The sequence below is a fragment of the Parasteatoda tepidariorum genome, chromosome 3, assembly GCF_982258835.1.
Source record: "Parasteatoda tepidariorum strain Cologne lab strain chromosome 3, Ptep-v5.0, whole genome shotgun sequence".
Taxonomy (NCBI): Eukaryota; Metazoa; Arthropoda; class Arachnida; order Araneae; family Theridiidae; genus Parasteatoda; species Parasteatoda tepidariorum.
In genome coordinates, this window is record NC_141757.1 from 4,271,777 (window position 1) to 4,296,927 (window position 25,151).

At 28.1% G+C, this 25,151-nt stretch overlaps 1 protein-coding gene across 7 annotated transcripts in view; it reads right to left on the bottom strand.

Moving 5' to 3' along the window:
* Nucleotides 1–24,716, bottom strand: part of puf (ubiquitinyl hydrolase 1 puf) — a 183,010-nt gene extending 158,294 nt beyond the window's left edge. For all 7 annotated transcript variants that reach the window (XM_087158629.1, XM_087158630.1, XM_087158626.1 and 4 more), the window contains exons 1-8: nt 24,490–24,716; nt 20,421–20,511; nt 17,772–18,171; nt 14,268–14,417; nt 10,935–11,002; nt 7,371–7,563; nt 4,642–4,779; nt 1,599–1,817 (exon numbers count right to left, since the gene is read on the bottom strand). In XM_087158629.1, coding sequence (XP_087014755.1) covers nt 1,599–1,817; nt 4,642–4,779; nt 7,371–7,563; nt 10,935–11,002; nt 14,268–14,417; nt 17,772–18,171; nt 20,421–20,511; nt 24,490–24,532 — 1,302 coding nt within the window. In that variant the 5' untranslated portion in view covers nt 24,533–24,716. The remainder of the gene's footprint in view (nt 1–1,598; nt 1,818–4,641; nt 4,780–7,370; nt 7,564–10,934; nt 11,003–14,267; nt 14,418–17,771; nt 18,172–20,420; nt 20,512–24,489) is intronic.
* Between the last annotated feature and the right edge of the window lie 435 nt (nt 24,717–25,151).

Sequence of the window (25,151 nt, forward strand, 5' to 3'; positions counted from 1 at the left end):
CTTATTTTTACAAAGAAAAATATGCAAAGTTATCATATTATCCTTGCGTGCGATCTTCCGAGATCTGTGGACACAGTGACGCCATGAAGAGGGAAATCGTAGCTTCAGCTCTAAGAGCGGTGTGATCTAGCCCTTCTATTCTCCTTAGCCCTGGTGGACAGCATGCGTCATCATCAGAAAGGTAGGAAAGTCATTCTCTTGCACTTACGTGCGTCAGAAGTTAAACACAGAAATGCGGAAATTGGGGTGGTTTTTAAAGAGTTTCAGATACTTTTCAAGGTCATTTTAAATTTTTCAAGGATTTAACATTATTTTCAAGTACTTCTAGGGGCCCTTGAAAATCAAAATGAAATTCAAGTACTTTTCAACTGTTATTGGGTAACGTTTTACAAAAAATACTAAATCAGTTTATGAAAAACATATCGAAAATGGGATGTAATTAATGCATTTTGAAATTATTACTAAACAGCTAATGTGTTGTATTTAATTTTATGATGGGCTTTACATAATATTACTAAACAATCTGGCAAAAAACATGAACTAATTTTAAAGCAATCAAAAGTTGAATAAAAAGAAGAAACAGTATATTAAGTTGCAATGTTAACTGAATAAAATGATTATTAAAATTCAAGTTTAAATTTTATTCTAATAGAGAATAATAACAAAAAGTTTGGATCTTTTAATTGAGTAGATAAAAAAATTTATGTAACAATCTGCTTATCCTTAAAGAGTAAAAGCGTAACAATCTAAGACTTTAAAAAAAATTTTACATTAAAACAAGCTATAAATAGCAAACAAAGATTTGACTTTCTTATTAGAAGCAAATCATGCATTCTTATTTAGTACTCAGGAATAAAAACTTGAAGTATTTCTGAAATTAAAGACTTTTAATAACCTTGTACGAAAATTAAGTACTTCTAAAGGCCCTTATTTTCCAAAATAAAAATTAATCAGTTTTTAAGAACTTATCAGGATTGTGGGAACCCTGTATGAAGTTCACGGTCTAGGCCGCTCCTGTGTTGCATTTAGTAGTCGAGTGATTACGTAATGTGTGATCAAAATTAAGTAGCAACAGCGCAAGGAGGTGGATAATGTCGCAGTCACGAGTAGGAAGTCAACTGTTTAATGTGGACCATCCATTGAAGTGGGCGTTACTGTCAAGGTAGGTGTGTTCACATCACGCCCGGGTCACCAATGTCCGCCTGATTCCGCAAATTCCGTCTGATTGATTAACTCTTTGGATTGAGTCATTTTGAATTAGCCTAAAGACATACTAATTGAGTGTAATAAATCTCAGACTGAGAGTAAAATAAATAAGGCTTTTCCAACTTGCCTGATGTATTACAAAATAACAGATTTTTTAGTTAGCTTAAGATATAAAAAATAACACAAATTTAATTAGCAAACAATTAATTAATGACACAGCTATGTCAAACTATTATAATTATAGATTTAGAAACACATATTATTAAATATTATGCGAAAAAAACAATGAAATATTTCAAATTCAAGGAGAATAGAGCAAAAAGCAGTTTATTATTAAGGTGTTTCCTTAATGTCAGCTAAAATTTTACCTAAAGAAATAAAATGCAGAGTACCTGTTCTGTTTGTTCCTTTGTTTCAATATTGCACAGTAATTTGTATAAATGGAGAACAGGAGAAACTTCCAAATTTTTGATGAGAGGAGGTAACAAATCAAGAACTTGCCGAGAACAGTGTTTCAACTGAGCAGCACACCAAATTGTATCAATGTGTTCATTAGTTATGCGTCCTTCCATCGCCAGAAAATTTAAAATAATGTGGCTCTGTTTTATTAACTATAACAAAGATAAATAGAAATATTTTAACTCATAATAAAAACACATCTACCTCAAAATCAATGTCTTAATGCTCAATTAATAATAGGCATAGCTGCTAACATGGATAATATTAAAAAATCCAGTAAATTTTATGAAACAATATAAATTTTATAATAATTGTTGCAAAAGGTACTAAATATTTTATGCATAGGGAATTTCAGGGATTTTTATACTCATCAAAATAGAAAAACTTCAATATTTTCCAGTTATGATTAATATATAAATGAACTTGAAATGTCATGTATGTATTATGTTTATTTGTAATTCTGAACAGTAAGAGGCGTTTAATTCATCAAAGATAGTTAACTGATTTCTATAAATGGGGTTCGTGTCATTATGTTTAGTCACACTTACTTAAATATTCAAGCAAGCAAAAATTTATTTCAATAGGATTTTTTAAAGGAAACTTACTAAATTTTAAGGAATTTTCTAAAATGTACAAAAATTAGAAGACTTTTTATTAAACCAGTAGAAACTGGCCAAATCGAGTAGAGTTGGCAGCTATGAATAAGATTCTAATAATCTCAAACTGAAAACACAATGAATATGCTGCTTAAAACATTTTTGTACAAAAGCAATTTAAGAAATTAAGTAATTGTTTACCCTCACTTTATTTCAAAATTCTATGATTGCTGATTATGACAGATCTCTTTTAAAGTACCGTATTTTTCAACAAAAGCGCCGCACATCGATAAAAATGAAATTTTTTTAAAAAAAATTATAATAAGCACCGCTCCGGCGCTAGACTGCGCATATAAGCATCCTTATAAAAAAGACCTTTATATTACCAATTAGAACATCTGTATAATAAGAAATTAAATATTTTTATACATTTCATTAAGTAAAGTTTTAATTTCTAAATTATAATAAAAAATTTCTCTTTCAGCAAAAAAAAAAAAAAAAAAAAAAACACCAAAACGATATAAAATAAAATTGTTCTTACCAGTTGGCACCATGCCAAAAAAAAAGAACAGCAAAAATATTTATATGCTCAGTAGGTGAATTAACGCTGAACTGATTACAAAAATTCCTGAACTGATTACAAAAATCCGTAAAACAAGTAGACAAAAAAAAATCAGCTATATTCTTTTTATTTGGAATTTTATTTTGAAGTAACTTATTTTATTTTTTCTTTTAAAAATAAAAAAGAAGCTTGAAGAAAAAAAAATCTGTGTCAAAGGAAACATCTGTTTCTAAAGCAGTTTAAAATAAAGTGAGAAGTAAAAACACCTGCATTTCCAATGAAAAAAATAAAGAAATGCAAGTTGGAAAAAACGGATCAATCAATCTTGACAGCTGTGCTTGTGCTTTACTGGTTTGTCCCCACATTTCCCTCCTCTGTTTGACCATAAATTGGCCACACCCAGTTGACATTGAAACTACCATTAGTTAATTTTTTTTTGTTAATAGTTAGCTTGTTTTTTTTTTCTTGTCATTAGTTGTTTGCTTGTTTTTTTTTATCGTTATTAGTTTTCAGCTTGTTTTTTGTTGTTATTCATTGTTAGTTTCTTAGCATTAATTGTTACTTTTTCGTTTTAGTTCCTTGTTAGTAAATATAGTAATATTTGAATGTAATTGAATTATAGTAATATTTGGGCGCCATACTGGAATTTCCGAAAGAGATCCGAAGTGGGGCATTTCGCCAGTCCCGTGAGTGTCGGATTTAGGGTCCTATTAGGTACTTCCATTTCTGTTCGCTCCAATTACAATTGCCAAGGCGCTAAGTACATTTCCAGCTTGTGATTTTTCTATAAGCTGGGGGTACAAGATACATACCTTTTAAATTTTCTCCTTAATGCGATGTTTTTTTAAAAATTATTATTTTGTTAATTTATTTTCTTACAGGCTGCTGCTGAAAGTTTGCTAAGAATTGGCAATGTTCTGCAGCACATCGCAATATGGGCGAATATTTCGTCGACTTCATTATAAATTTTTTTTTAACAGTCTTTCTCTGAGAAAATTATTTAATCTTAAATCATTTCCTTGACAAATTTTTTTTGCTACTAAAAATATTTCGTCGGAAGCGCCGCATGTAGGAAAAAAACAAAAAATTTTTAGATAGCGCCGCGGCGCTTTCACTGAAAAATACGGTAATAGGAAAAAAATATCGGTAATTAATAACAACAAAACTTTCTCCCACAAAACTTTTTACTCATTTGCAGAAATTAATAAATAAATGCATGACCCCCGATTTCATCACCATAAAAATTTAATAACGTAAAATTGAGTTTTTTTTTTCTTCACAAAATGAAAAGGGGAATCTTACTAATAAGGGTAAGTCTGAATCATGTATACAATTGGAGGACAATCCGTTAATTAGAATTATCAAATCACCATATTCATGATCATCATTATATAAAATATAATGGGTCAAAAAAATAAATAAATCTTTCGATACCATACAAGAATTCTTTTAAGATTCGCATTGGTATTCATAAAAAGCAAAAACTAGGCACACACAAATATAAAAAAAGAAAAGGCAAAAATCAGGGCAAAATATTCCTTAGAAATTATTTTATTCATCATTTGAAATAAATATCAAATAAAATTTTTTACAAATCCTTAAAGATTTTAAATTCTAGAAAATTAAATAAAAAATCTAAAATAAATGTTGGTACAAACAATATTTGAAACACAAATTTTATATTATTCATTATAGTGAAAAATACATGATCTTTTTAAATTTAGTCTACTGAAGTTTTAGTAATTTTTAAAAATCTTTTGAATCAAATAAAAGTAAATGTTAAAATGAATTAAAAAATATGATCCCAAGACAACTCACCTCAACATGAAGATTTGGACCAAATATACATTCAATAATTTTATTTTCTATAAGCCAGTTAGCTAAAGAACTTCCAATATTTTCAGCATCACTTAAGCTTTCATTTTGACAAAGTTCATTAAACATGTTGATATGGTTCTGTAAAAAAGACTATAATTAGAAAATATAAAAAGTTTTTATAAATTAGTAACGAAAAAATAGCTTAATATTAGAAGCATTTATAAAATTCTTTAACAAAAATATTGGTTATTTTACTTTTTTCGAGAGATGTCTAAAAATTCCAGACAGTCTAAACACATACAAAAAAAACAAAGAATTATGAAAAATTTAGCATAAAAGAAAAAAGGTGTAACACTACTTTCTATTTCATAACATATCGGCCCATATAAACCTTGAATTCTTGCAGACCCTTGCTTGCAGGTATCCTGAATTCTCTGAACCCCCAATGAAGTGTACAACAGTTTTCATAAAAACAGGGATGATTGTTAGCCCAACCCAAATATCCGTAAAATTTTCTTGAGTAAAATCATTAATGACGCATTTCAAAAAAATTTATGTATTTATAAATTTAAATCATTGATATTTTCAAAACATGAAATTTTAAATAAATTATATGCAGCATTATTTAAATGAAAAATTATGTTTAAGTTTACTTTCATCTCTAATCACATTTACTATTCTACCAGAAAAAATATTTACAAATGAAAGAAATGCCAAGTATAAATTCTAGTTCTAATACTTTTAAATAAAATATACAAGAATTTCTATACATAAATGTGATCGATGGTTTCTTGAAACTTTAACAAAAAATCTGGACTTTTTCTGGAGCACAATCATCTCCATTTAACTTTGTATAACTTAATTAAAAATCTTCAATTACTTTTAATATTTTTTTGGAGGAATAATTCTAGGGCCCTCTCCACTTGTTCTAAAACTTTTATAAAGTGTGCAACAGTTTTCATAAAAAAAATGCACAAAAATGCTGAATTTCTATTTTCTGTATAACTTAATTAAAATTCCTCAAATACTTTCAATTTTTTATTTTCTAGGAATAATTCTTGGGCCCTCTCCACTTGTTCTAAAACTTTTTGATTTCATGAATATTAAAAAAAAAAAAAAAATACTGTTAGGGACATCACTTATACAAATGTCATAGATGGAAATTAGTTTACATAGTTAATGAATTATTTTTTTTAAAAAAAGTTTTTTAATTCTTATTCAAAAGATTATAAAAATTTCAAAAACATTCAAGTTTCAAAGATTGAAACTTTTAATATTTCTGAAAAACACAAATTCATTTGTTGCGGATGAAGCATTTAGTGTAACGGATGTAAACTCCATGAATTTTGAATTAGGGATTAGTTTTCACAAAATGGAAACCATATGTAAAAGATTACAAAAAGAAAATGAATTATAACTAAGAACAAATTATTTTATGAACTGTAATGCCTGGTTTAGCCGAAAGAGGGAGCTAGGGAAAACTTCACCCACGATCCTCTCGGGTTTTTCTCTAGAACGTTTTGTTTTTTTGAAGATGTAGTAAAAAGCAATGTTTGTCTTTTATTAGTGTTGTGTTTAAATTTTTTATATTAATTAAAATGTTTAAAATAACATACTGAGCTAGCGTGGTTTATTATAGAACAAATTTGATAAGGAAGAGAAAAATGTATTAACAAAGTTTTGAGTAAAACAAATACTTCTTATACACTTCTTTTAACAAAGAAATGTCTAGTAAGTACTTCGTTTTTCGATCTTGCTTGCGATTAAATAAGTAATAAATATTCATCATAATCATTAATGGCTCGGCAGCCCAGGGTGGGTCTTGGGATTCTCAAAAAATTTTTTTACATGAGAACCTTTTTTCTGCTAACATTTTCCAGTAATAAATATTACTCACTGTTAAATTTAGGACTGTTTCAAAGAATAATATATCCCATAAATATCACAATTTTTACAATAATAATAAAATAATAGTAAATAGTTTTCTTTCTTTAAAGTCAAAATCTTATAGTTTGTAAAAAATTTTAGAACAAAAAATTTTGTTAACTTATATAGTCTTTAATTTTTTACTAAAGATAAAACTATGTACTTCCTGTCACTCTGAAGCTTTTCTGTTGCCAGACTTGAATATTTAATCAACATCATGGGTAGAATCAGTGGTATTATAGTCGGTTCTAACATCAAATACTTATTACAGTCAACTATATGCTCTAATGAGGTGAAAGGGTAGGTTGGATAACAAAATCAGGGTGGCCACTCAAATCAGGTTTCAGATTTCCCTGATTTATCCAGATATAAATCTTAAAATTTTCAAATCAGTCAGTAATTTTTTCTCATTAAGTGTAGGATGGGTACCAGAAAAATGTCAATATTATTAAGTATTTTACTAAAAATGTTAGTTTTTAATATATTATCTTAAAAAAACAGTTAGAATATATATATCCTAATTATACTATTACTGTGGTTGAATGAATTGCGAAAACATTGAATGGAGCGAGAAAGGAACACTTTTTGCACAGTTCGTGGCAAAAACCGACATAATAATAAAATAATTTGGAAAAGGGAACATTAAGGAAATTTTAAAAATACCCAATGAAAAATGCACCTTTAAGGGGCTTTTAAAAAACTTTAAAAAATGCGCCTTTAAGTATTTTTTAAAGACGCTACGCACTCCGTTATCTTAAAATGTGTTTTTATATAGGGAGAAGAGTTAGAAACAGAATACATACATTAATTTGAGCAATCCCAGCAAGTCTCATGGTCAAAGTGCAGCAGTTAAAATACTTGAAAGCAAGGTCCATGCCTTCCTTGTCAAAAGAAGTATGGTTATCCAGAGGATCCTTCACTGTAGCCCACATAAATTCAAATAAATTACGTTTGCCAGCTGCTCTTAAATGACTATCTTTGATTTGACATAAATATCTGTAAAAATAATAGTGTGAAAAGTATTTTTACATATTGGGCAGCAAAGGCAATAATCATAGTAAGATAAAAACATAAAATATCTGGGCACACAATTCAAAAGTATCTGCAAGCTCATAATATTTTTGATAATAGAATATAGTGTTTTCATTACAGAAAAAAAAATGGGAGAGAATTTCTCACCCTTTCTCAAAAACAGGGTGAGATTTCAAAAAGTTAAGTGAGATTTCTAAAAATTAAAAAAACCCGAATAGACTTTTAAAAAAAATATTTGTTTAGTTACAATAAATTTTTAACATCTTCTGATTTCTAAACCATTGAACATTGAATATTTTTGCTGCATTATCATATGGAAAATGTTCTGTATCTACTTCTTCATTAGCTTTTCTCATTAGGTTTGCTCAAATGCTTACCAATCGATCTGTTACGATATTTTGTTTTAATTCGGTTTGGGGGCTAAATAACCTTGCAACAGATGCTGAACTATTCGGAATCACTAATTAAATTTGTAGCATTGTGCACACACTTTCCTGTCCTCTACATATGCCAGCATAGGTTCTTCACTTATTTCTGTTATGGAATAGTGAAGTTCGTTGAAGTTATTTCCATGTTCATACTCTTTGTCAGGTCTTCCAGATTAGTTTTCACAGACTTAAACTTTTACAAATTGCTCTAAATTGTCGATGAGGGAGTTTGGTAATTCATTAACAGCGAAAACTAGAGATAACTTTAAACAACTTACTATAAAGAACTCACTTTTTTTCTCAACACTTGCCGTAGCTGTTTTCATGTCTTTTTCAAAATAGCGGAAGACTAAATTTTTTCCAAAATTTGAGAGATTCGTGCATTTTAAAATTGATAAATTCAGTGCGCGAACTTCTCGCGTTAATCATTTTTTAATGCGGGAAAAGAAAAAAATATGCGAGATTCTCACGTTCTCGCGCTGTAGTGAAAACACTGGAATAATTTTAATAAATGTATGTAAACAGTTAACTATTTCATATTTTTATTTATTTATATTTATACATAAAATATATACATTTATACATGCAAATTAATATTAGTAGTTATACATAGAACTACATTCATATAAAGTAATTATCATAATAAGTAATATTAGTAATTTTGCTCCAAACGAAAAAACATTAAAAGATTTCCAAATGTCACTCAAATTGTCTATTTTTGTTGTAAAGCGATAGTCAAGTTGAGTAGTACAAAATTGTAATATCGACTGCTAATGGTTGCAGGCTTGACTGCTAATCCTTGGACTAAAGTGGCAATTACATCTTTGGAAAAAGCATGCATACAACTGAACGCAGACTTTCTTCTACCTTGCATAAATCAGTGTCATATTCCCTTCCGCTGCAAACTTTCTTTTGAGTATGCGGATACTTTTTTTTTAATATTACAATTAATAGTAAAAAAGTATTTGCAAAATTGGGGAATCACCACCAATATATCCATGCACGTCACGTCTATATCTAACCATGGCAGTAATAAAACTCAGAGAATAGTAAAATAACATTAACATATAGAAAAAGAAATTTCTTTTAATTTGACAACATACAATTATAGTAGTTGACCAAAGATATTAGAGAGAAACACTGTGAACAGCTCGAAAACGTATCTTTTAAACGTTATCTTTAAAATAATTTTTAGTAACCACAGTATAAATAAATACAAATGTGTGCTAACAACAGATTGTAGTGAAAAACAAGGACTTTTTTTAGAGGAAAAAAAGATATTTTATGAGGTATATTTTTTTTTATGCTGTTCAGCTTGAAATAGTAAAAACTGGGCAATCCTGATTGTGGCAGCAAAAAAAAATTCTGTTTTAGCCTTGTAAATTATTATACTCTCTACTGATTATGTTATCATTCACTCAAAAAACTTCAGAAAATTCTGTGAAATTCACTGAAAAATCACATGTCTTGCATATAGTTTTTTAGATCCAGAAGGATGATAAGAAAAACCTGAAATACAATCATCCCTGAATTAAGACAAAAAAAATTTATAGACAATATTGCTTTAAACATTACAGTAGGATTGCATTAAAATTTTAAAGAAAAAGTACATTTATGTGCATTCAAAGAGGGTTATCTAATCTTCGCAATGTCTATGTACAAAACAATGTGAAAAACATAAATGAAAATTTATATATTTATTTCGCTTACTTGGCACCGAAAATGCAAGTATTTCGTAATCTAAATTGGAAACATTACAGTTATCTACAATAATAATTCATTTCGATAGATTGTCTTAAGTAATACTTTAAGTATTGTTAAATAACTAGTTATACATTAGCTATTTCTTTAAATTCATTTTGTGATAGTTTAAGTAGAGTTAAAAATTTAATTACATGTTAAGTATTTATTTAGAATAATTAGGTATTTTTATAGAAATAAAAACTTTGCTATGAAGTAATTATTTAGAATCATTTTTTATCTTCCATAAAAAATTACAGTAGAAATTTTTTAAACATAATAACTGCAAACTGACATACCAATTATTGATGGAGCTTGCCTTTTTTGAGCAGTAGCATATTTATACAGGGTGCGTAGCCAAATCTTTCAACAGAAAGTAAGCACCTTTTAAGTGCTTTTAAAGCACCCAAAGAATATTTTTAAGTATTACATACATTAACAAAATACAAAATGAGTTTCAAAGATTTTACATGATCATGATATAATAACTAGTTTCAGACGAAGAACTATTTTTTGATTATATTAGCCATTATAAAATGATCAAGAGATTTTTTGGTTCAATATCAGAGGGTGGAAAAAGCCTGAAATTGAGAATATCTTGCAAAATGCAGCAGAGTTGCACATGAGAGTGCAATAATCTCACCTAACCCAACTTAGTAGATGCACAAGCGGACTTGCAAGTATTTCATCAAACATGTAAAATGATCGGCGCTTTCATACGCTAACGACCGACCGTATGCTGAAATGGATTGTGGCTGAATGAATGGTGAAAACGTTTAATAGTAGTACAATGTGAAAAGCACGATTTTGCATAACACTTGCCGAAAATCGACATGGCAAAGAAAAAAAAAATCTCCTTTTGGAAAAGGAGGAAATTACACTTTTTAAAAATAGTCACTGAAAAAAGCACCTTTAAGGGCTTTTAAAAAACGAATATCAAAAACAAGATTTTTAATAGACAGATTTTTAATAATTAAAAAATTCAATACTCAGAGAATTTCGGCGATATCGCAGTTAAAACTGTAACCAAAGTACTTCCACCCAGGCAACAGCTAACTGGGATTAACATTAAAAAATTTTAACATTGTAAAATATTATATTACTCATAACAGAATAAGATAAATAAATAAACATCTGGAACATAGACAATTAAAATATATATATTACCGTATCACTCCTGAACGAGCTAGCATTAGAGGTTGCATTATGGTGCCTATGTTCATCCACAGCTTTAACTATAAGAAAGAGACAAATCAAATTATTGGTCTATTATGAAAAATAAAACATTTTCCTATTGGAATGTTCTTTAAATCCAAATTTTAATAACATCTCATCTAAAAGTTTTTACTCAATGACAGTGAAAATGAGCTTGGTAAAAAGTTTCTGAAACAATGCTGGCATTTCAATAAGAGTCTATTATTGATTGCACTAGAAAACATTTAAGCTGAAAAATTTCATACGTAAATAGATCTTTTTAATGTTATTTCTAACAACATTGTGGTGTGCAATCACAACAAACATCATTGTAATGTTGTGATATCACAAAATTTAACAGTTAAAAAATAAGTTTTCCTAAAGTTAAGAGATGCGCACTCTTTGAAAGTGAGGAACACATTTTTCTATCACAGTTACTTTTGTTTCAAACATAACTTTAGGGCGCAAAGCTAAATCTTTTAACAAAAAATAAGCACCTCTTTTATGTACTTTTCAAGCACTGACTAAACATTTTTAAGCACTATACACATTAACAAAATGCAAAATAATTTTCAAAGACTTTATATGATAATAATAAAATAATTAGTTCCTGACAAGGAACTCTTTTCTTGATTATATTAGCCATTATAAAATGATCAAGAGTTTTTTTTGGTTCGATATCAAAGGGTGGAAAATGAAGCCTGAAATTGACAATATCTTGCAAAATGCAGCAGAGTGGCACATGAGAGTGCAATAATCTCAATTAACCCAGCTCAATAGATTCACATGCGGACTTCAAAGTATTTCACCAAACATGCAAAATGATTGGAGTTTTCATATGCTATGGACCGACGGTATGCCGAAATGGATTGAAGTTGAATGAATGGTGAAAACTTTGAATAGATCAATATGAAAAGCACGCTTTTGCATGTTACAGGGGCAATTGTGAGCCCAAGTCAAAATTCCGAAAAATTTCTTGAGTTAAAAAAAAAAGAAAAAAACAGTTTAAATTGAAAAAAATTTAAACAAGGTTTTTTTTTCCTTTTTCTCAATATTTCTTAGTTTACTTAAAATATATTTAAAATTTTACACATACCTATGATGACCTGGAGAATTAATTAAAATTTATAAATATGTCTTTCTTTCTTAAGTTAACCTGATTATAATAACTATTTACTTATAAAAAATGAATATTAATCATGAATATAAGCTTATAAAGTATCTCTCTGGCTCTCCCTTACAAACAAATAAAATAAACTGTGTTTTTAAGCTCCACCTTTGAAAATTTGATTTCCAGAAACTTCTGTGATCAATGATTTTTTTAAATCAATGATTTTTTTGATCAATGATTTTTCGATCTCCGAAAATTTCCGGATAACTGTTAGCGAAAAATCCAGAAATCCGGATTCTTTCCGGAGCACAATCGGCCCTGATATTACGCAGTGAAAATCTTCATGGGGAAAAAATATAATTTTCGAAAATGTAATATTAAGCACTTCTTAAAAACTCCCAATATAAAAAAAGCACCTTTAAGGACTTTTAAAAAACAAAAATAAGCACCTTAAAGCACTTTCTACACACCATGAACTTAGCATCTAATTTAAATAAAGGCTCTGATAAATTAATACACCATATAATAAGAGAATAATAATACTAATACTTTCATAACAACTACTTTTTCAGCAAAGTAGCACTACTTTTTTAGCAATGTAACAAAATAATCTACAGATTTAAATTAAAGGTTAAATAATAAAAAACTAATAATAAAAAATTTAGCTGCAATGAAAAACAAGTACAAGGTACAATGTATAATTATTAATATTTTTTTTCTATCATTATTATTGTTTGGAGATCACTGCACTTAAATTATAATATAGATTTAACGAGAGCTGAAATTATAATGTTTGAACACGCTTCTTCTCGCCCCCCTCCAAACAAAAAAAGCTACATCATAATAAATGCATGATTATTGTCAGGTAATTATTTTGTTTGCTACTTGCTTTGATGATATGTACAAAATTCTGATAAATATAAAACATTTTCAAACATGAAACCTTTTAATAAATTTTATTTTAACCCACTGACGGTTCTGCACATAAAAAGTCGCATTTTAACCTGCAGTCTTCTCTGCATAGCAAAACCGGTTTTCCCATGTTAATGGATAGGGGAACTGTGTGTAGGGGAGAAACATTCTCCCAATTTTGCCCATTTCCTTAACCGCAAGTGGGTTAAGAGAGCTAGTGCAGAAAAAAATCACACTATAAAATATCACAGTTATCTTTCAGTAACTTCTGAGTTTAATCGTTAATTTTTATTAATTAATTTATAAATTTCAGAAATTGATAAATTATTTTTCCAAGGAGTATCCAAGGAGTCCAAAAATTTAAAGACATCAAAAATTAAAAAACTTCGTGCAAAAGATAACTAGACAGTTTTTTTTAAATTAAAAAGCAGTTATTATAAGAAACTCACAAAAATGTATAGTTTGCATATTGTTATAAATGTTGAAATAAATGTTGACTTTGTCAAACTTTATCAAGAAAAATAAATAAAGTTATCACTTTTACACATAAATACATTTTCCAGTTTCAAATATTTTAATATATCTTGTTTAAGTACAGATGTTAAAGATTAACATAAAAACCTACCAATCTTATATTTTTAAATTTCAATACATAAGAAAATCTAAGGCATTTTATACCCAAAAAAAAAGTCACAGTAAATTATTAATTAAATTTGCTTGTAACAAGTAAAATTAAATTATTTGCTGTTATTTTTTTCTTCTAACTCTTGCAATTCAATTTTTTTTCCTTTAAAGTTTTTCTTAAACTATTAGATTTTGACAGCTAAGTCATACAATTCAGTTTCCCTGTTTGGACAGCAAAAATTCATCAGCGTACTTAGTAAGTTCATCTATGCAACACAATAATTTAAGGAGTTTCTAAGGACTAATTTAGAAATCTAAGTAGTTCCTAGTACTCCTTGGAGACTTTTTAATTTCCAAGGAGTTTCTAAGGAGTATAAGGAGTCTGTACGCACCCTGGGGGATATAGTAGTTATCAACCACATCAACCGTCCACTATGAAAAGGTACTCCCTCATAGAATAGAGTTAACATGTCTTATATACTAGTGAATTGGTATTGTATTTTTGTAGTGGTAGATACACTACACAGATAAAATCATTGCATTAAGTCTGCATTCAGCTATAGTCAGCAGACAGATGATAAAATAAGCTAAAAATTCTAAAAAAAGAAAGAAAAAAGCTATAACTGAATCACCTGTGACACTTTAACAAGAATACTTACATTAGCAACAAGGGTTGATAGTGCATGTGCTAAGCTCAAAGGGAGAATTTCTGGATCAGTACCTTCAAAGGAAGCAACAAGCAACTTTAAACCCCCTTTATCACTAAAGAAACACACATTTCGAAACAAGTAGACAGGAATTTCCATTTCCTAAAAGCAAAACATCATTAATAAGAGATAATGGCGATAGGAAAAAATTTTTGGAAATATCAAATTCTTTTTAAATCAGAAAAAAAAATTAATTCCAAGGTAATAGGATGATATATACTACATTAAGTTCAGCACTTATATTTTCAAAACAAAAATTAACTTTAAGACATGAAACAACCAAAGAGAAAAACATTAAAATAATGTAAATGGCAAAGCTGCCAACATAGATAGGAAAAATTCCAATAGATTTTAGAAATACAAATATCATGGTAATTGTTGCATAATAAACTAAATATTTATCATATAGGGAATTTCAGGGATTTTTATAGTCATCAAAACAGAAAAACTGCAATATTTTCCAGTTATGATAGGCATTAAACATAACTTGAAATGTTATGTATTGTGTTTACTCATAATTTCGAATATTAATACGCGTTTAATTCATCAAAGATAATTATAAGAATTTTTTTAAATTTAAAAAGAGAGTTCTGAATAAAAATAAACTGAACATTTTAGAAGAAAAAAAGTTTTGAACTGATTTATATAAATGAGGTTTACTTCATTATGTATTAGCAATACTTATTTAAATATTTAAGCAAGCAATAACCTGTACAAAAATTCTATTTCAATAGGGATTTTTTTAAGAAACTTACTCAATCTAGGGAATTTTCTAAAATATACAAAAACTATGACAATTTTAAATAAATCAGTAGACTAGGAGAAACTGACAAAATCTAGTAGAGTTGGCAGCTATGCTCTTTGTATTGAAAATTAAAAGTGGGGAGAATAACACGCACTACAATAAGTTTAACATTTTACTTATATTTTCGAAACAAAAATTAACTTTAAGGCAGAAAACAATCACAGAGAAAAAGATTAAAATATGTAAATAAGATTCCAAATTGAAAAACAATTTTTAAAAACAAGAAGAAACTACAGCTTCAGAAAAATTTCAAATCCTGCATATACTATAACTTTTATTAAGCTATGTTTATTCATTTCCAGCTTATTCACATATTAATCATTTCCTTTTTTAAAGCATTCGTTCTTCTATTTTGAAAGAAAAAGTTTAAACAAAATTTAAAAATCCGGCTGTAATTTTACCCAAAAGAAGCAAACTAAAGAGTAAGATCTATGAATTTAAATCTTGTTACAGACATTTTGATTTCGATAATTAGTAAAATCACTGGATGTTTAGTTAAATATTTCCACAAAAAATAAGCACATTTTAAGAATTCAAAAAATATTTTTAAGCACTATTTATAATAACAAAATGCAAAATGATTTTCAAAGACTTTACATGAGCATGATAAAATAACCACTTTCTGACAAAGAACTCTTTTTCTTGATTATATTAGCAATCATAAAAAGATCAAGAGATTATTCGGCGCGATATCAGAAGGTGTAAAATGAGCACTGGAATTAAGAATATCTTACAAAATGCAGCAGAGTTGCACGAATCTCTCCGAATTCAGCTCTATAGACGCATATTTGAACTCGCAAGTATTTCATCAAATGATTGGTGTTTTCATACGCTATGCACCAGCAGAACACCAAAATAGACTATGGTTGAATGAATTGTGACAATGCTGAATATAGCAAACCACTATATTGCATAATATGCGACGAAAATTTCCAAAATGGGAAATACGGAAAAATGGAGCATCAATAAATTATAAATAATCTAAATTTTAAGTATTTTCACATTTTAATTTTAATTTGTTTTTAAATAAGTTATTTTTTTAAATTATTTTGATTTTCTGCAGAGGGGATGGCACCCCTTCTTCGGCAGTCCGACGACCTGCATGAGAAGTCGAGCACTTAACGGTAGAACAGTTTAGCGAGGACCAATACCGCACACCTTCGGTCTCCACTGGTCACCCACCCGCACATTGATCATAGCCTGTGATGCTTGACTTTGGCGATCTGCTTAACGATCAGTTCACTGCGGGACTCTGGGAGAGCAATTTAATGTAATTTTGAATTTTGTAATTGAAAATCTTGTCTTTGAAACATTATAAAAATTAAACAAATCAAAGGTTGTTTTCGTTTAAATTATTTACCAATGTTACGAACTTCAAATTGCAAGTTTCATACTTTAAAGTTAATGCAATAAATCCATATAAATATATTTTATAATCGTATGTTTGTATAAATACATTGAATTGTAAGATTTAAATGAAAAAACTAAAATTTAAAATTAAATGACTGTAAATATATAGTTAGACATTAAAATTTTTCAGGCAATTAAGCCACATTGAGATTATGTTTGGGTATGTGACATATTTCAGAAAAATTGATTTTTTTTTTTTTTGACTGTTTAATTTTGTTCTTCATATTATTATAAAAGTTAGAAAATAGTTTTTTATTACAAAAATAAAATTTTGAATGTAATAACTTCTGTATTTATAATTTTTATATACACATAAAAAGTAATGGATTACACACACATCTTATTCAACTAGAGCAAGTTTAATGAAATTATGAAGCAAAATATAATATAATATAAAAACACAATAATATGATGCTCAATACATTAATTTTACAAATCTTTTACAGTATAGTATATCCCAAACCCCCACCCACAATTCCCTCCCTCGACTGAAGTCGTAATCGGTGAAAAACTAGGACCACTAATGCCATCTATTAGGAAAATAGTTAATTAAGTATCCTAAAGTAGAAATGAACTCAGCTCGGGCTTTACAAAAAAGAAACGTTATTTTTCTCCTGCCTGAAGTCAAGTGGGGCAGCACAAATAATGCACGTGGTAGTTGCCCGAACTGGCCGAGCAGTTGCCGTTAAAAATAAATACTAAAATGAGCAGAAAGGTATACAAAATGCCTGATCTTTTCCTCTATTTAAACGAAAGAACAGCCTCCTGTTCTACAAAAAAAAAATGGCACTTACTCCCTTGAAATGGAAGGGAAATGTAACAAAAATAATCTTTTATTATTAATGAATACTAATAAAAGATTTAAAACATCCTCCAGTTAAATCAAAAATCTGAAGAAAAAAAAACATTTTACCAGCTATCAACATGGGAAACATAAACTTTGTTGGAAAAACATCAAAATTCTATTTGAAAAAATATTTAGCAAATATAATCTTATATAGTATTCTTGTAGTGGTAGACACACCATAAACTTCTTTCATAAAATATTACATTTGGTATATATGCTCAGTTGGAGAATCAAGGTGAGACATTAACAACCAAACTCAAATCAACAATTATAAAACATGAAACAAATCACAATATTTCAAAATTAGACTTATATAATGAATAAAAATTGTTTCAATCAAAACATCAATTTAAACTATTTAAAAGAGATAAAATATATATATATCTATACTTACATCCAATTTTGATTGCATACTATGTTTAAAAGCAACATATAAAGGAAAATTAAGGAGAAAAACCTTAGAGAAAATGCAAATATATTTTTCTTTCTCTTCTAAACTCAGCACATCTTTCGTAGTAGAGTCTTTGTTTACTAACGCTTTCTTTGATTCTTTTTCCGTTTCCTGTAAGGAACTAAGTTTAACTTTTTCTTTTGAGTCTTTCTCATTATTTTTCCCATCAGACTTTTTATGTTCACTAGATATTGCGTCATTGGGGTGAGGTTCTGAATATTTCAAAGATTTAACATCTTTGACAATCTGTTGCAGTATTTCAATAATGTTCAAAATAAATCCTTGCACTACCGAATTGAATCTATCAAAGTTTTTAGGGTCCTTGAAACAACATGTGCATTGCCTGAAATAGGAAAAAAAAACTCTTTTAGCACACTCTGATAGATGATATATTGTTAGAATTTACAACCCAATGGCAGAATTTTCTCGAGCTATCTGCGACAAAACTCTCTATCACTGATATCTTTCTGTAAGATACTTTTTAATAATAACAAACATATATGTTACTAATTTAAAATAACAAAAAAAGTTATGTGTGTGTTAAGATAACAAAAATTTCTGTAAAATGTGATTACAAAAAAAAAACTATATATATTTTTATTTAATTGAACATGTAATATTCAGGGGTGATTGTGAGCCTAACTCAAAAATCCAGAAAATTTCTCGAGTAAAATCATTGATGACGCATTTCAAAAAATTAATATCATTATAAATTTTAAATTATTGATATTTTCAAATAATGACATTCTAAATGAATTATATTCAACATAATTTAAATTAATAATTATGTATAAGTTTACTTTTATCTTTCATCACATTTATTATTCTATCAGAAAAAATATTTACAAATGAATGAGATGCCAAGCATAAATTTTAGTTCTAATATTTTTAAATAAAATATACAAGAATTTTTATACATAAATGTGATCAATGATTTCCGGAACCTTCCTGATCTCGTTTAGTGAAAAATCCGGATTTCCGGAGTACAATCATCTCTGAATATTCTAATATAGGTGATATTCTCGCATTTTGCTAAGGAGAGAACGCACAAATTATCTCCTTCTTCACATTTTGTAAATAATCATCACTATAAAAAACATAATCAAAAATCATGAAATCCGTAGTAGTACTAATTGCCGAAAAAAAGATTGACGACGAAATCATGCGAATCGGACTCCTCAAATACGTGTTTCATTTCGAGATTAGGTTGTTGTAATAAATCAGGGGTTTCCAACTTACATGAGACCGAAGGCCACAATTAAAAACACAAATCAAATGACGGGCTGCAAGTTTATCAAAATTTCATGTAGGACTCTTTTATGTTTGATGGAATATTAAATATTACTGTCAGATTTTTACCAAGTTGTACAAAACAAAAGTATTGACAAAAAGTATTGAATAAAAGTAAATTAAAATAAGAAATAGATTTTTAAAAATATTTAATTGCATATTAAAAAATTTAGGCTGCAAGAACTTTAACGTGCACCCATGTATTAAACAATTAATGTGCAACAGATTCATTTGCAATTGTTAAGATATAAAACTTTGAAAAGGTTGGTATTAAAACTTACATAGTAGCACACAAAATGTTCAAAGACAAAATTGAAGTTTGTCTGCTGCAACCAAAAGAGAACAGATATTTACATTTTAAAAATACAAATGTGTGTGTAAATATTTTCGTCCAAAATGAGTGGTTTCAAAAAGTTAAATCGGAGAATTTCTTCGAGAAAATTTCTGATACACACATGCTTAATTATATTCACAAAATACAAAAAAAAAGAAAGAAAAGAAATTAAAAAAAAAGAGCAACATACACGATTATTTTTGTATCTGAATAAATATTTTCTTCGATGCAAAACCTGAGAAAAAAATTTTTTTTTGCACCATTGGTATCATAAATCTCACAGAAACGAAGAAATTAGGTTTTCATTAATGAGAAAAGTATTTTAAACCCATATAGATTTTTTATGAAAATTGTCGGCAAAAAAATGACAACTAATAAATTTTAGTTCGCAGGCCACAAAAAAAGGCAACGTGGGCCGGATACGGCCCCGGGCAACCAGTTGGAAACCACTGTAGTAAATAATATCGTGTAAAAATATTGAATTTAAAAACTAATGAGAAATCAATAGCGATAACTATCAAAAATTCGATAAAATTATTGCTGTAAAAAGTAAATACTCAAATGCACGACTCGAATTTTCCATATTATTTGAAATATATCAATATATTTAAAATCCACAAGAAAATCAATATCTATAACTGCCAAAAATACAATCAAAACATTACACCGATTTACGATGCTATCAACCTAAATTGAGCATGTCAAAAAAAATAATAAATATCTAAATGCATTATTCAAATATTACGTGTAAATTACTGTAGAAAAAAATTTTTATTTTTTGTTACCTCTCAAAAAAAAAAAAAAAAAAAAAACTTTCTGCATAAACTTCGTTACGACAATGTCACTGCAATTCTGTCACAGGAACCACACTTCTATTCATATTTCCAGAGAAATAAACTTTAATATTAAACCATTTCCTTCATCAAAAGTAACAAATGAGGAAGGCACAAAAAGATAAATGATGATACCTTTGAATCCAATTCTGAAGAAATGTACAGAAATGGTTCATTTCCTGTCTAGATAGGACTCGCAATTCTCCTTTTTTAACTTCATTTTCATCTGCAATATAAATATTAAATACATTAAATATATTACAAATTTTACACATAAAAGAATTTGCAACACATGTCAAACAATCAAGACGATAGAAATGCAGGGTTGGGTTTATGACATCAGAAACCTGTGGAAAAGTGTCAAAAAACCTAGAGCTAGTTTCTTTTTTGTCATTGGATTAGTCTGCCATTGGAGGGCCAGTTTCTTTTTTGTCATTTATAAAACATTAAATCTGTTACAATACTTGCATTATATAACGCTATAATTATGATTTATATTATTATAAAATATAGCCAAAATTATTGAAGCTGTGAATTATCCAAATTTTTTTACAAATTATAAACCCCTGTAGCAAAATTTTTTCGAGCTATCTGCAACGAAACTCTTTAGCACTAATATCTTTCTGCAAGATACTCTTAACAAATATCTATGCTATAAATTTAAAATAACAAAAGCGCTATGTTTACAAAAAAAAAAAAAACTATATTTTTTTTAATAAAGCAGTTAATAATTTTTTATTGTAATATTATGGGTGACATTCTCACATTTTGTAAATAATCATTACTATAACAAAGATAATAATGAAATTGGTAGTAGTAATTATCACAAAAACATTGACGACGAAACCACACGAATAGGGCTCCTCAAATTCTTGTTTCATTTCTAGATTAGGTTGCTGTAATAAATAATATACAGCACAAAAAATATTGTGTGAAGTAAGTTTTCGGACATGATGTCACTTCAGCTTCGTAAAGCAATCAAAAGAGAAATGTACTAAGGAAATTTGTCAGTTAAATATTACTGAGCACTTTCTTTTTGCACATCAGACAAGCCTTCTCCATTATATTTAGGGTTTAATAAATAGGCAAAGTAATGAAATGAAATACTTCATTGCTTGAGCCATTCGCTTTGAAACTTCTTGAAGACGGAGTTGTAAATTGTATTCTTTAATAGGCGTTAACAAGCATGGCATACTTCATCTAAAATGACAGTGTCACTTTGCAATCGCTCTAGTGCATCACCAATGGGTTATAGTTGCAACATTAAATCTTTAGATTAATTCAACAAATTGAAATTATTTATAAGATTTGCTATGTCCCTATCAATGAGATGCTCATTTTCCTCAATTATATGCTGATAGGCTTGACTTTTTTTCTGTTAAGTCTCAATATAAGCCAACTGGCTCTTCAAAATTGTATCCCCTGGCAGTTGCGGTTTCACTATATTTGGTATTTCTTTCAACAATGCACTTGGTATGTGATGATTTCGAAAAAATTTCTGAACTTTCATTAAAAACAATTCTTTTTTTAAATAGATGTCTTTTTTATCATCCTGTGATGCAGAAATTATAACATTTTTAAAAAAAAAATATTGTGAAAAATAAACGGTTAACTTTAAACAACCTTATTATTATTTTTTTTAAAATTATTATTATTTTTAATATTGCATTATCTATCCTTATGCAAAAACATAATTTATCAGTATTAAAAGCATATTTATATTTAAAGGATAAGGTATTCACTTTTGTTGTTTGATGAATTGTAGAGCTTCAAAAATTATAAACCTTTTCCTATTCTATTACATTATTTTCCTTTAGTAAGTTGAAGTAAATTGCATAAAAAATATCAAATATTTATTGATATATGTAATTATTATCTGTACAATGGTTACACATATAGAATTTTTACCTTTTACCAAAGTTGACTTTTTACCAAAGTTCAAGGTTTTGGACACCTTAAGACAGTTAAGGACAGTAAAACCCACGAGTCTTGTCCTGTACGTGTCTTTTACTTAGTCCTATGTCAGTATTGTTTTGGGCTTTGTGCGACATATTTCTCTAATGCTTATATCGTTCTAGGAGATACTTTAAAAAATAGCAAATATACATGCTACTAATTTAAAGTAACAGAAAAGTCAACTTCAAAATAATAATAATTATAACTTTTTGGTTAAAATAAAATATATAACTTGAATACATAAAAATTTTTTTGTTCAACATTATGATCGATATTCTCACATTTTGTGGGATGGGGGGGGGGCATTCTAATTATTTCTTTTTTCGCATTCTGTAAATAGTCTCATTGAAAAAATAATTTTTAAAAAATCGTGAAAACCGTAGTAACTAATGATAAAATAGATCAATGATGAAATCATGCAAGTCGGACTCTTTGAAAGGGAGTTACTAAATGCGTGTTCAGGGGTCTGTCCAAACCAAATTTACTACCGTTTAGCGGTACCTTCACAAAATACTTTTTCCTTAAATTTTATTTTTGTGTTGGTTCTTTAATATAATTTCTAATTTTCACAAAATAGGTACCTTGGGACAAATAACAAGGTAACTAAAAAAAATTTTAAAATTTTTTCTATGACAGATACAAAATCAAAACCTAGTTAAAAATGTTTTCAAATGTTACAAGAATACCAGGTAAAATTTTGACAATAATTGATCAAAATAAAAAAAATTGATCAAAATAATAAAAAATGAAAATAAAAAAGTGTCTCAAGGTTAGCCACTCTCCCCTAATAACTACATAAAAAATAGAATGAAAATTTCTTCAGAAAAGAAAATCAAACTTTTTGACTTCCCAAGGAAAACTCTTTCTGCAAGAAGCAAACGTTTTCAACAATGTTGCCACGATTCAGCCACAGGGAGTACTAGCTGAGCTAATAACTGATTTAAAGAAAAATACTTAATATTCTAATTTTTCCTTATAATAAAGTTCTTTGTGGCATTGTAAATCTACTATGTAACAATTAAGTATGAAGATTATTTCTTATTTCATGGTAAACAGGACATGCTTGCTAAATAAAAATCTATATTTTCTCATTTATTTTATCAAAAAATATGCACAAAAAATAATAGTTATACTCAAAAAATCTTTCAATAAAATTCTTTTTAGCTTATCAATATGTTCATAAAATCATTATGACTATTTATTCTTAACTATAAGTAGTTTTCCTTTCGTAATCTTCCACATATTTATGGTTTTTATAGAGCAAAGCTAATCTAATTTAAAATCATAGTGTTACTTCCATAAAAATTAATTTGCATTAGTCATAACTATTAGAAGTCACAGTCTTTAAAAAGTGAATCTTTTCAAAAACGTCATAATTCACGGAACATAGATTTAAAAAAAAACTTCTTTTAATAAATTCTGAAATAATTCACTGAAATACGTATTAAACTAATTGGCCACTAGGCAATTTTGATATTTGTATCAGTCACATCCTTAACAATCAAATTTTTTTAAATAATTTCAAATTTATAAATATTAAAAAGATTTAGAACAAGTTGTGGAAGACCTGAAGATTTATCACCACAAATAAAATTTGAGGATTTTTAATAAGTTATATACATTCAAAATCTATATCATAAAATAATAATTCAATTTATCAATTCCCAAATCAATAATATTAAAATTTATATATAATTATTCTTTCAAAATATACAAAAAAAATTTACATTAAAATAGTTATAATATGAAGATAACTCTTTATCCGAAATATTGAGGAAGTTGCTACAAATAACTTGAAATAACATCATAGATTGATTTCTTTTTTGTCTTCTCTTAAATCAAAAAGGATGTGGCTTCCCTACACTAATTTAACTCTTCATTGAAGCAGAGCAGTTGTAAATACATTATGCTTAGCATAGCATTTAAGACTGAAAAAAGCGAACTACACAATTAAATTTTAAATAATAATTATTTTAAGACTTATTGATACATAATCGATCAACAATGTAATGCTAGTTTAATAAATCAATCGAACAACCAGGATAAAAACTGAAAATTAAAAAATATTTACATAAATATCTGAGATCTCAATATATGCGTTAGATTATTTTCATAAATTTTATGATATTTTTGCATCACAACCCTATGTAACTGAACGCTAACGATAAATACGATTATTTTAGCACAAATAAAGAAAGTCATAACTAAATATAAATTCAATATTTACAAAATAAACTTAAAAACATACATCTTTGGAGCAGTTCGAGAACGTCTGCACAAATATCACACATTTCCAAAGTGAAAAACAGAACATTTGGAAATGCCTTTTATAGTTAAAAGTTACTTAAATTAACAAAAAAAAAATTAAAAAAAAAACCTTGAAAATTCATAACTTTAAAAAGAGTAAACATTAAATACAGGAACATTTCTGCTCAAGACCGCCATGATGCCGCTTGAAACACAAATTGATGCCACGCAAATAATTCCTCACTGAAAATTAATTCTTAAAACAATGTGTATTAAGCTTATAGCTTACAAGCTTGCATACAGAAATTTAGTTTCGTTTTCACTTTCGCTGATGGAAAACCTGCATTCGTAAGATAATCGCGTAATGTTGATTATTTTCCATTGCGCATAATTTAAAACTCTCAAATATCAACTCAGCATGTTCAAAATTAACCTGAATAACTTTAAGTTAGATTAAAATAAAACTAACTTCATGTTACTAGTCCCGCAGTGGACTGATCAGCAGACACGGTTCCCAGCATATCACCGAAGTCAAGCATCACTGGCTTCGGTCAGTGGGCGGGTGGGTGATAACTTGGATTAGTCTGCGTAGGGACAGGGGGTGCGCGGTATTAGTCCTCGCTAAACTGTTCTACCGTTAAGTGCTCGACTTCACGAGCTGGT